Source organism: Eulemur rufifrons, chromosome 7 (genome assembly GCF_041146395.1).
Source record: "Eulemur rufifrons isolate Redbay chromosome 7, OSU_ERuf_1, whole genome shotgun sequence".
Lineage (NCBI taxonomy): Eukaryota > Metazoa > Chordata > Mammalia > Primates > Lemuridae > Eulemur > Eulemur rufifrons.
Window position 1 is genome coordinate 224,240,832 of NC_090989.1, and position 13,757 is coordinate 224,254,588.

Sequence of the window (13,757 nt, forward strand, 5' to 3'; positions counted from 1 at the left end):
AGAGGGGAAAGAAGATCAGAATTATCAAACTCATTGGTAGACCCAAAAGAATACAACAGCAATAACCAACTTGAGATAATTTAACCAAGATAATTTCACGAATTAGACTCCAACCACTGAAACCATTCAAAATACACAGATGTAATTCTTTTATTCCATATTCTAAGGAAAAAATTCCAAAAGCCATTTTGATAATCTTCTCTGACATTTAACAACCATTAGTTTGGAAAAGCTCTTTTTAAAATTCCATTTATGCTTTTCTCTTATAATTTGAGTGTAGTTATGCTGACCTGCCCTTTAGTTGGAATAGGGAAAAAAGTGAGTCATTATATACTTACACACCAGTCATTTATGTAAAGATTGTTAAACTATCAAAAGTTATCTCTAGTTATAGCTGAAGTCTTATACCTCATCGCTTTTTAGCTTATATTTGAAAACTAAAAACTTCAGGAAAAAACAAGATGAATTTAATACCACTAGTAAAATATACTTAAAACTAAAAGCTCTACAATTGGAATCTTTTAAATATATTACAAAATAAATGGCTAAAGTTTCATTACACTGACTTCCAATAAGGCTTAGCATTGATTAAGAATAGAGAGAGAGAGTTTAATTTCTTTGACTCAGATTTCTTCCACTTTTATGTCTCTAGCCACAACAAACCTTTTATTTCATTTAATAAAAATGGTGATATTTACTTATTTTAAAAAATTTTTGTTAACAATATAATCATATCTCTGCAGTCGGCTTAAGTTATAAGAGAAAATGACAACGTTGAAGAAAGTTTTACCATCATTATTATTATAAATAACTTTCATGGGTGAGAAATTCAGCATATATACACTCCAAAGCCAATTTTGAAAGATATTTTTGTGAAACATCTGTCTCCAAAAAAAAACTTCAGAGGCTATTATATTAACGTTTTATTGCATGAATGTAAAATCTTTTACAGTACTAATTTACTAAATTTTATGTATTCTGTAAAATAAATACTGTTTTTAAAGCATACTTCTGTTGGAATTCACAACAGAAGTAATGAAAAGAATAGATGCTTGAAATACTCCCAGTAGGAAACTTATCCTCATTTTTATCATTCATCCTTTTGGTAAGAAATGTTTCTAGTATTATGGACAAACTTGATCTTCTTTGAAATGTGTTGTCCACTGCTTTTCTGTTTCTGTCACAGTAGCTATAAATAGCTGTTTAAGGATATCCTTATCTAAATTTCTGCCTGCAAACAAAACAAAATATGGTGTGATTATATAATGCTTATTAAAATGTAACAGTTCACCCATCAATTCCAGATCGTTAAATGCTTCATCTTCAGAAATTTACAAAAACAACAGTAATTGAGTAATTCCTTCTTTAATTTTCTAGTTAATTTCCTCAAAACCAAATTGGTGCATGGATGAATCATTTTTCTGAAATTGTTTGAAAAAGAATAAAAAGCCTAACAAGTTCTTATGAATGTCATCACATGATAATGACAAATACATTAACCACAAGTTTATTTAGTTACAAAATGGGAGATGATTGGTTAATACTGTTAAGAAGCACATTATATCACTTTCAAATCTATTTTTTACTTTTTTTTTTAGAAATTTAGTCCTTTGTCACTTACCAATAAAGACCAATCGATTTGTTCTCTCAGTGTCATCTTTCCAGCTCACTGGAGCCTCCTCCAAATCATAGAGCTCATGGACACCTTGAACAATCACTTGCTGTGGTTTGTCTTTGATTGACACCAGCCCCTGCTCAAAGGAGAAGTGATTGATCATTAATCAGCCTCAACTCGAATTTAAGAGCAGAAATAGAGCATCACTGTTAACTGATTATTGCTATTCATTTTCAAAATAAAACTCAAAGATGCTGGAAATTGCTTAATTCCAATTATTAATATTTGTGCATAAAAAATAGTTTAAAACCTCCAATTTTAAAAATAAAGTTTCTGTGCATTGATTTTTTTAAACAATCCCTTTTTGTAATAATTAAATTAATACATATATTAGGATGTTTTTTCAGTGTTTTATCACAACCAAAACCTGAAACAAAATGATAAAACATTATGTATCATATCCCACTGATTATTTTACTTTTAGGGACTTTATACTTGTTTCACAGTTTTAGTGGGAAAATTCAAGAAGGTAAAATATTTTAGTGATATTGAAATAATTTGTTTTAAACATCTATTGTAACCAATGGAGTAGATGATGATCCAAATGGCAATGGTACAAGGCAAGCCACTGAACTCTATGAGAGGTGTTGTGGCCGCATTTGTGTAAATGCCCAGAGTGCTCCTTTTCTACATAATCAGCTTCCATTCAGTACTAGGGGATAAAAACAGTTACAGAATATGCTCTGCCACTGTGAGTCATGGAATGAAGATGGTGTTACAGTCTTAAGGAAGCAGCAGGATCTGGCTTAGTTCCTCTGAGTGGGAGGGATTTGGGAGTAGACTTAGATTCACCTGTTTTGCTCTGCAGAGCTGATTCCAGGTATAGCCAGGACACGGAGTGAAGAAACTTAAATCTGAATATTAATAGTTTCTTGACAGTCTCAACCTCTGTCATTCTAGTGACCCTAGGAAGTCAGTTGCTAATTGGAGAGAGAATCTACTAACGGTAATGATAAACAGTAATAACAAGAACTTTATGTGCACTTTGGACACACAAGAGTAGACACTCAAATGACTGCTGATTGGTTAAGCACATACCCAGAAACACTGCCTCCTGGAGAAAACACCTTTCACTACACAGGTCAAATAATATGAATGGGTTTCCAAATACAGATCAAGAACTCTTCTAGTCCTTTGTAACTTTATTTAGTGTATAACAAATGTTTAGTGTCTATTAAATGCATCAGGAAGCATAATGTTCAGCAGCAGGATTTTCAACATTATTTTTCTGTTAATGAAGCGCTCTTGGAAAAATAATTCTCCCTAAGTGACCAATCTGTGTGCCAAGAGGAGAAGAGTTTCAGTGGAGTCAAGCTCATCAGCCAGAGGAGTAGAGAGCAGGGGGAACCATTTCAGAGCGCACAGGTTGTTTTAGCTGCAACACTAAATGAAGCTGCGTACATAAATCATACTTTATGCATTTCCAAACTTCCTTTTCAGCAATGGAAATGATAAAGAAAAATGGACGTTGATAAAGGTTATGTGTGTTAAAACTTGTGTTCCTGTTTAAAGCCAAATACAGTTTTTATATTCAATATAATAGCCAAGACAAGGATTTTGTCCAAAAGTCTACAAAAGTAAACTGCATACTGCACCTTTAGCCGTATGACCTCCATGCAGTGATCGTCCTTGTTTCTCACATTCTTTTCCCACAGGAGATTCTGCGTCAAGTGACATATTTTAATAAGACCAACCATTGCTAATAGCAACAAGTATGTAACAAAACAGTTGATAAATCATTAATCAGTTAAAAATTGCTTTCACCTGAATAAATACATTTAGACTTTCTTCCTTTGCATTTCCTGGTACTTCAAATGTGATTGTAACAATACTCTGTAAATGAAGAGAAATAATCAATAATAACATTTTTATAGTAATGTCAATATATTTTTTAAAATCACAAGTTTTAACATGAAAAGGAAAATATTCATAGAATTTTATGTTGCCTAACAATAAATACTATTACATTTTTCTCACTGTATGTGCTGATTTTTGGAGTTAGCAACTCCATTTTTATATTCTGCAGAGTTGATCAATGGTTTAGTATTTACACAAAAAACTATTTTTGTAAAAAAAAAAAAATTACACAAAAACTCTCATAAAAGGTTTCCTCACTATTTACTTCATTCTTCCCCAGAGTCTCCGCAATAAGGAGGAATGTAGCATATAGTGTCCTGAATACAGACTGAGCCAGGCACTTTTGCCCGAGTCACCTCATTTCATCTTTTCATTTACTCTTCCCAACAGTCCTTCGGAGTAGGGATAACTATTTCCATTTTGTAAATTGGGGAAAATGAGGCTCAAAAAAATAAACTACCCAAAGCCAGGAGTAAAACTCAAAAGCAAAAGTATCAATCTGTTCTCTTGGAAAAATAAATAAAAATAAAAAAATAAAAAAAAAAAAGAAAGGCTTGGTTTATCTCTAACTGAACAAGCATGTGCCAAGAAGAGTTCTTAGGGATGAGAATGATATTAATAATATAGTGCCATATTTGGCTTTAGTACAGTTGACACCATTTATAGAATATTAACTTTGGAATTTATTTTTCTTCCTGATCTTGATAAATCTCTGCCCATTCGAAAGAACCAGAAAGTTAAGATTTCATCTAACAGGTCACATAATTAAAATCCAAACCTCCCTTTGCCAATATAACCCAAAATTACAAACTTAGTAATAAAAATACACAAAGACTAAGCATAACATGATAAAAACAGAAAACGTACCTTGGATAATAAGATGATCAAAAGCCAAGTTCAAAATGGCTTCAAGCAGATAGAAAGAACATACTAAAGCACAGCTTTGCATAACTTCCTAGAACTGCTTATTTGGCCTAGAAATTTTATTCACCATTAGAAAATCATATAGGCTTATAGTAGAAAATATGAAAAGACCAAAACTGTTTTATAATCCAAACTTAGAGAATAGCTAAAACTAAGTATTAAAAACCAATTTAAGCACAAATATATTCTTAGTCTCTGTTATTGCTAGTAATAGGAAAAGCAGAAAGTGCTTTCTTGCTTGATAAGAGAAACAAGTCAACTAAAGTTTCAAGTTGGACTTTAAAACGTGAGACAGTTAAAAGCAATTACTTTGTCACAATAGTCAAAGGTGGAAACAACCATCAACAGATTAAGTAGATGTGGTATATACATATAACAGAATATTATTTAGCTTTTAAAAAATCCTGTCATATGCTACAATGCAGATGAATCTTGAGGACATTACGCTAAGTGAAATGAGACAGTCACAGAAGGACAAATGCTTCACTTATATCGAGTACTAAAACAGTCAAACTCATAGAATCAGAAAGTAGAATGGTGGTTACCAGGGGCTAGAAGGAGGCAGAAATGGGGAGTTGCTGGTCAGTGGATATAGTTTTAGTCACACAAGATGAAAAAGTTGTAGAAATCTGCTGTACTACAGTCTATATACAGTTAATAATACTGTATTATACACTTAAAAATTTGCTAAGAAGGTAGATCTCATGTTAAGTGTTTTTTACCACAAGAAAAAAAGTATAATCATGTGTTGCTGTACAGGGATAAGTACTGAAAAAATGTGTCATTAGTTGTATGAACATCATAGAGTATACATACACAAACCTAGATGGTATAACCTACTACACACCTGGGCTACATGGTGTATGGACTATTGCTCCTAGGCTACAAACTTATACAGCATGCTACTATACTGAATAGTGTAAGGAAATAATAACACAATGGTTAAGTATCCATGTGACAGAAATTTTTCAACTCCGTTAAAATCTTATGGGACCATCCATATGTGGTTCATTGTTGACCAAAATGTCATTATGCAACACGTGACTGTACTTATTTTGAAATCTTAATAAACATACTCTGCTTTTAAACTATTTTTTTTTATAGTTTAAGGTAATAATAGCATGCATTTTTAAAAAAATAATTATTTTCTTTCCTCATTAAGAAACCATTACAAATACCTAAAAATCCATATCAAAATATACAGCAAAAGGTTGCCAAATGAAACACAATTTGTCAGTTTCAAAGGGTGGTAATTCAGCCTTCAAAAATGCTTAAAATATATTTTATTCAAGTTGGATAACTTGGCTTTCAATACTGAGAATGTCTCAATATAGGATTCAATATAGTCCTATTACTTTACTCTTAAAGATTTTTATAATGATTTTTGCTTTCGGCAGGTTAGAGATATAATTTAATATTGTTAAAGAGTACAATTAACTCCAGCATGAGACAGAAAAGGCTTTAAAAATTAAAATAATGCATCATGGCGCTCAAGGACAGAATCTATATTTTGAAATCAAATTTATTTCTAAACCAATGAACTCTTTCTCATATTAGAAAAACCCTGAAAAAGAGGAAATTTGTAAATTCCCAGAGCAGAAGATGAGTGTCATAACTCCTAATTCATAATGGGCTCTAATAATAAACTAAATGTAGACTGCCACTTGGGTTTTCTCTTCTTCCTTCCCACTCTCCAGCTCCAGGTCTTCCTTATGGGGAGTGAACAAGGAATCCATGAAAAGTAGAGAACTGCATTAAATATTCAGGGATACAACTTCAATGACACATACATATCATGCCCTAAGTATTACCCATTTCAGACTTTCTCCAGTTTATTTTTGCTTTGAATCTAAAATTAATTCTCTTGTTCCCACGTGTGCAGACAGAGAAAGAAAAAACAAAGTGAGGCAGTAATTCAGAAAACTAAAGCAAAATAAGGAAATGTCTCTAAAATAAAATTCAATAAAACTCAAGTTTGTTTATTTGGGCTGTTTTTTTTTTTGTTTGTTTGTTTTTTAAACCCACCAGGTTATTTCTCAGTTTTCTATTCTTTTGCAAAAAATACCTAACATGCAATAACCTCTACATGTTTTCTGCATCTGAAACACAAAGCCAACTAATATGTTTAAAGTCTGTTTCTCCACACTCTAGCTCTCTGTTCCTTTTTGCCTGTGTAAAATCTCTACTATGATATCCTGTCACCAGGAACAAAGCTGAATATATGGAATTTTCATTCAAAGCACTTCACCTTCCAAATTTCTCTAATTCTTGTTTCCTCTAGTCAGTCTAGGCTTGTTTCCCATCAATCCTCCCTCTTCTTACTGACCCATACTCAAGACAGGAGATTCAGGTAAGTTTACCTGTGAAACAGCTCTTTCTTTATTCCATTTCTAGCTTCACTGTAACTAACACAGTTTAGGCCCTCATCACCTGGTAGCTTCTTGCTTGGTCTCCTGACTCCGATGTCCAATCCAGCTTATGAAACACTGCCAGATAGCATAGCATGAGTTCTCTTTGAGCAGCAAATTAAAATCCAATACCTTAGACCAGGATTCCAATACCAACAATCCACTAACACTTCTGCATTAAAGACCTGCTCTTCTGGAAGATTCTCAATTCTACACACCTGAATTGTTCTTTCCCTTACTTCTTCCTATCAGGAAAACCCTACCAGTTCAAGGCTACATTTTGGTATATAAGTTAGAATAGCAGTTACCCCTTCTTTGACTGGGAAGGGGCACAAGGGAACTGTCTACAATTTGAAAGTCTTTTTTACCTTTATCTGAGTGGGAATTATAAGGATATGTGTTTGTATGTGCACACGGATAGATATATAGGTACAAGTATATGTAAAGATACATTGCATTGTATACTAAAAACTTGCATGCTTTACTGTGTGTAAAAAAAAAAAAAAAAATACTATCTTTCATGAAGCCTCTGACGGGGATCAGGACATGATATCCCAAAATATGGCACCTCAGTATTTGAGAAAATGGCAGAAGCAGAAAGGTCACTCTCCCCTCCCCTGAAACAAGTCATAAAACCTAGGAAGGATTTTCTGACCTTCCCCTGATGCAAGTCATAAGACCTTCATTCAAAAGGTGCCTTCCCTACACCCAGAAGAAAGGAAAATCCTTATCTCTGAAGACAAAGGGTCACAGAGAAGAATCTGAACAAACAGGTCTTGCTAAGTTCCTCCCAGTTCATTATCATTAGATCATACTTTTTTATCCAATTATACTTCTCCACAACTCTCCACTTCTATATCATAGCTAGCGTAAAAATACACAGGTTTACCCATTTCGTCAGGTCTTCACTTCCTTATGAAGGTTGTTGTGTCATGTAAAAACTTATTAAGTTTGTATGCTTTTCTCTTGTTAATCTGCCATTATAGGGACCTTAGCCATGAAACTACTGATGGGTAAGAAAAAGATATATTTCCTCCTCTACACCTCAGATCCACTAAACCAAATGAGACAGTTCATGTCTCTGAATCCCACAGCCCTTTGTCTATGATATATTTTGCCCTAAGTTTATAAACTAAAGCAGGAAAGTGCATCAGAGTCTCCCAGAGCTTAAAAAAATATAAACATACCCTATTTACTGGTGAAATGGCATAATGTCTGGGATTTGCTTTAATATACTTCAGCAAGAGTGACAGTCACATAGAGGCTTGTTTTACTCTTCTAGTTTTATGTACATCTGAAATTTTCTATTAAAAGATTTTTTAATACTCCAGCAAAAGAAATATTGGGAGGATTGATGAAACAAAATTGGCAAAATGTCACTATCATTTAAACCAGATGATGCATACGAGGAGCTCATTTTACTATTCTCTTCACTTTTGTATATCTTTGAAAATTTCCATAATAAAATGGTAAAAATACATACACATCAATATGCACATACCCAAGTCCCAATCCTGGAGACTGAAGAGTAGGAACTATTGAGTATCCAATTTTTTTACAAAAAGCTCCACAAGTGATTCTGATTTACATTCCCCTTTGAGAATCACAGCTTTTCATTCTTTTAACAAATATTCACTGAGCACCTACCATATACCCAGCCCTGTGCTAAGCAATAAAGAATTTATACTTAAGGAATTTATAAACTAATGCAAGGGATAAGCATTTCAACCCAAACTATAAGGCATTATGAATGCCATGATAGGGGTACATTCAAGATATTAGGGGTATAGATAAATGTTCTTGTGAGTACTACATTTTCTTCATCTTTTAACCCCTATGATTTCTACTATGATGTCCTTCACTCAGAAGATTAAGAATGTGTTTCAAGTTCATCTTTATGACTGATATTATCATAAACAGATGGTTTTCCCAAAAAATTCTACCTCCGAGGGCTTGTATTTCTCTCATTCACTCATTTTAAAGATAAGTGAAGGTGAATATCCTATTAATATAAGTTTCTCAGAGAAAGGTGCCAAAAACATGGTAGGATAGCTCCCCATAAATATGAGCCCAAATGAAGACAAATGAACAAGTGGCTGTTATCTTGGACCTAACACGACTAATATTGATTCAAGAACTAAGTGAGTGCTTCCAGAGGAGGGAAGACTATGCACACTGCTCACTCACACATCCCCTAGCCCTAGGTTTTAAAGAGAACAAAGAAGTTCCTAAAGCTCTATCATCTATGACCTACTTAACAGAAACATGGGCACAATGAAAATATTTCTAGTTTGTTCTTAGCATCTTAAATATTTACCTCAAAGATTAGAATTTTAGAACCTGAAAGACACCTTAAGGAGTTCAAATTTACAGTGCTACCCAAAGGTGAAACTCAAAGTCAATCTTTATTTAAATAAGCCATGCTTATATCAGACTTTTCCTTAATCAGTTAGTTAAACATAGTTAAAAACAGACTGCCAGGCTGCTTTCAAGTAGTAATTCCCATCAGAAGAACTGATCAAAATATGGTGAGTGACCTACAGAATGAAGAAGCTGGAAATCATGATCTCCTAAGAGTCTAAACAACTCTGGTTTGATGAATTTCTATTATATGTTAAGAAGCTGGATCAGATGATCTCAAAAGCATTCAAAATTCTGAAAACTATCAACACAGTTCAAAAATGCCATTTTAGAAATAGCTCCAATAAAACAATCCTAAACATAGCCAAGTTATACTTTAGAAACATTTTAAAATATTTTTTTTTACCTGATCAAGGTGAGGTTGTGTTGCTGGCACATGCTGAAGTTTTTTCTGCAAACTAAGAACAACTGATTATCAATTCACAGACCCATACACTTCTGATTTAACTTTATACATTACTTAGCAACACAAAGCTAAATAAGAAAGATTTTTTCCATAATTGAATCTATTCCACAATTCCAATTTTACATTTTGTTCACATATTCTAATGGAGAAAACCTAGAAGACTAAGTTTAAAAATTTCTTGCAAATGCACACACATTCATATACATACATATGCATACAATAAAGAGAAAAACTAATCTTTTAGCAACACTATTTTGTGTGGTTCAATATGTCAACAGATTTCTTTATAATTCCAATAGGTCTTACACAGGAGTAGAAAAATATATATAACCATTCCAGCATTGTTCAGTTTCTTAACTCTCCCCATACTTCCTAATATAAAAACATTGGCACCTAACGAAAGTGAGAAGAGTAAATTTTCCTTTATCAATGTTTTCTCTTGAACATATGTACTTATTAAAAAAAAATAGTATCCATAAATATTAATCTTTTATGTAGTCAGTTACTGGCTGAGAAAAAACAAAAAGTCAGAATCTTAAAAATGCATTGTTCTGATACAGAAAGAGCAAGATCAATATGGCATAACAAATTACAACCATAACAACTGTAGCATACATTTAGACACTGATGGAGAGAAGATGGGAGGGGGAAAGGGACTTAAAACCTTGCAGATGTTTTGCCTTGAAGAACAGTGAGGGGTAAATTAGTAACAGCGAGTTTGGGAAAGAGAAAGGGCTTGTAGGAACTGCTGGAGGGAATGAGTCTCATTGGGGGGTCATAGTAGGGAGAGTGTCAAATTAAATCCTTCCCAGCTGGTTGCTGAGGAACAGGAGTCTCCCCTTTAGCAGCTAAGCACCAAAAAAAGTTATGCAAAGGCCTTATCTATAGTGTTGGGATCACATTAAATAGCAACATTTTTAAGTGTCACTAAAGCATTATAACTGCTCTTAATCAAGTGTAGAATGAGAATACTTAAGTAAATCTTTGAAAAATCATATGCTTTTTCCATATGTTCAATATTTAATGTTGTTGGACAATGACTGCCCAAAATTTCATATGCAAGCAAAAGTCAAAAATCTAAGAATGAACATTTAAGTTTAGTTCCTACTAAGTCTCAGGATTTTATGCCCTTAAATTTGCTATCATACAAATAAAAAAGGTGTAATCTAGTTTAGTGGACAAGCATAAGCATAAGCTACCAAAACCTGAAATTCATGAATCGGAATCCCTATTTTACACATTAACTTGTAATCTTGAAACAATTTTTTTCTCTACACTAATAAAGTGTATAAATCTAAAATAGTGTATAAATCTAAAAACATTTCTATTTCTCTCAAGAAAAAATACAGAATGATATAAAGAACTGGAAGCTTTGATGACAGTGCCTTTATTACAGCAAATTATAGCAAAAGACTTAAGTAGAAAAGAAAAACAAAAATTGAGACACTAAATATCAAAGCGGGAAATTTTTTCATACTATAATTCTTATTTCACGAATAAAATACTAAAGGATACAATACATGAAGGAAAAAAACAAAGATTTCAACTAAGAAATATTTTAGTGTTTCACACATTAAGTGGCAACCAACTTGCAAGCTCTTAGAGCTAACCAAGATAAATTAAAGCAAATTTCACAAAGCATTGTTTCATTGCTTCCCCCTTATAAACATATTTAAACGTATCACAGGATCTATAACCATCAAAACCGTCCACAGCCTCAAATACATTAATATAGTTTCAAGCCAGATGTGGAGGATGAGAGAAAGGGAGCATGGCTAACTGCTGAAACAGCATTAAATACTCAGATGAAATGTACTGGAGCCTTGGAGTAAAAAGAAGAAAAGGATCAGCAAGATAAAGGTTAGGATGGGCTAGACTTCTCATCATTTCAGAAATGGGTAGCAAAAGACAAAGGCTCTTACACGCCTAGACTTAAGTGACAGCCTCAGTCAATCTATCTCCCTAGTAAAGCCAGCACTAAAAAGGGAAAAAAGAACATTTTAAAATAACCAAACCAAGTGTATGCTTACGGCCATATTCCTTTAATGGGGTGAAAGCCTTTCATTTCAGAATTAGAAGCACAAAGGCTTTGTATGAAAAAACCTAGTATAATTCTGAATGATTTTCATACTGCACAATCAATCACTATCAAGCCTAAGTGATACTGGGTACCTGAAGTTGACATGAGGGAAAATGGTTCAGGGTGCTGAAAGGAGATTTCACAACTGTGTACAAGAGTGGCCTGAAAAGATATAACTATTTCTACCACAAAGGGACAAGTAGTCACTTTGACCTCATATAAGGATTTTTTAAAAAACAAAGCGTTCACATGTAATTCAGGTATACTAAACTTTGCTGCCTTCCCACTAACTGGGACTAGAAAGGCAAATGTTAACTTTTTTCCAGGTACCCTGGAAATATCTTTGTAATTTCAACTTGTTATTCATTTACTCTAAAAAGGTACTGCTCCAGCCCCAGAGGCTACAGGTGAAATAAATAGTTGTCACCTCAAGACTTGGCTTCTATTATAGAATGACTCTGTCACTTACAAAATCACTCTAAGTTTCCAAACTGTGAAGGAGGAGATAACTGCCCTGCCTATCTCATACCTCTAGGTGCTGAAATAATCTCAAACGATTTTTTTTATAAACTAAATGCGAATTTAAACTCTCCAATTTACAACGTAAAAGAGGTCAAATAAAACACTATCATGCCCTATTCTCGCAAGTTACTTTAGATGCTATTTTTCAAATGTGAATACTAAAGACTGAGGAGGAAAAAACCAGTTGAAAATAGAATTAGTTTTTAAAGGCATGGCCAAGGCAAAATTAGAATTATATATATGAATGGGAATTAGAAGTCTCAAGTATAGAACCACTCAGCATGACAACTCTTAAGCAAAACTGCTTCGCCAGTTCAAAATACCCAGAGAGGTGTACATTTTCATGAGTTTGTATGGACATACAGCAAACTTGAAAAGATACTCATTGCAGCATTATTTATAACAGCCAAGATGTGGAAACAAACTAAATGTCCACCGACAGATAAATAGATAAAGTAAACGTGGTATATACACGACATGGAATATTATCCAGCCTTAAAAAAGAAGGAAACCTTGTTAAATGTGACAATGTGGAGGAACCTTGAGGACATGCTAAGTGAAATAAGCCAGTCACAAAAGGATGAATAATGCATAATTCCACTTACATCAGGTAATTAAATAGTCAAACTCATAGAAGCAGAGAGTAGAACAGTGGTTGCCAGGGGGTGGGGGAAGGGAGAAATGGGGAGTTGCTATTCAACAAGTATAAAGTTTCAGTTACGTAAGATTAGTAAGTTCTAGAGATCTGCTGTCTGTACACATAATGCCTATAGTCAAAAACACTGTATTGTACACTTAAAAATTTAAGAGAGTAGATCTCATGTTCAATATTCTTATCACAATTAAAAGATCCCCCCAGAGAGAGAAAATTGATCTATCATTAATGGGAAGAGAGTTACTTGTGTGAACACCCTAAGCTAAAATTTTCTACATATTTCATGCATTTTTCCACAGAAAGAATATTATACATAGTGGTTGGTACAGAAATCTTAGTAATTAGTCTCTAAAGTTAACTATCATTTATACTATAATTTCTATAGGAAAATGCATTATGATTTCCAAACAACCAATTAACAAACTTTCAAGAACATAACTCACTAAGAATGCTCTTGTATGCCAAAGGAATGAATAGTAAGCTTAAATCAAAGGTGCAATTGTGAAACTCATTCCTATAACTGTGGAATAAAAGGTACATTACAGTAAAAGTGACAAAAATATAAAAGACATACCTTATTCCAGAGAGACTGTCAAAAGCATGAAGATCTAATACATTAGACAGATCAACTCTAAAAGAAAACCAATGTGAACAGTTGGAAATTCTATAAAATACATCCAATTAATCAAGAAAATTCTTGACTCAAAACTTTTTATACATAAAATTCATAAGATCAAGGCAGAAAATTACTTGGTTATTGCTTCAACAAGCTCTAGTGGTTTTTGTTTGTTTGCTTTTAACTTTTAATT

The 13,757-nt window shown here is 33.3% G+C and overlaps 1 protein-coding gene across 12 annotated transcripts in view; it reads right to left on the minus strand.

Annotated features, from left to right (window-relative positions):
• Positions 1 to 660: 660 nt before the first annotated feature.
• Positions 661 to 13,757, minus strand: part of LOC138387229 (zinc-regulated GTPase metalloprotein activator 1B) — a 44,589-nt gene continuing 31,492 nt past the window's right edge. For 4 of the 12 annotated variants that reach the window (XM_069474154.1, XM_069474158.1, XM_069474152.1 and 1 more), the window contains 6 exons: positions 13,523 to 13,579; positions 9,632 to 9,683; positions 3,440 to 3,508; positions 3,271 to 3,336; positions 1,622 to 1,751; positions 1,061 to 1,231 (listed from right to left, as the gene is read on the minus strand). In XM_069474154.1, coding sequence (XP_069330255.1) covers positions 1,125 to 1,231; positions 1,622 to 1,751; positions 3,271 to 3,336; positions 3,440 to 3,508; positions 9,632 to 9,683; positions 13,523 to 13,579 — 481 coding nt within the window. In that variant the 3' untranslated portion in view covers positions 1,061 to 1,124. Of the gene's footprint in view, positions 1,232 to 1,617; positions 1,752 to 3,270; positions 3,337 to 3,439; positions 3,509 to 9,631; positions 9,684 to 13,522; positions 13,580 to 13,757 lie in introns of all 12 variants that reach the window. The other 8 variants (XM_069474156.1, XM_069474151.1, XM_069474148.1 and 5 more) reach the window with 5 other exon arrangements.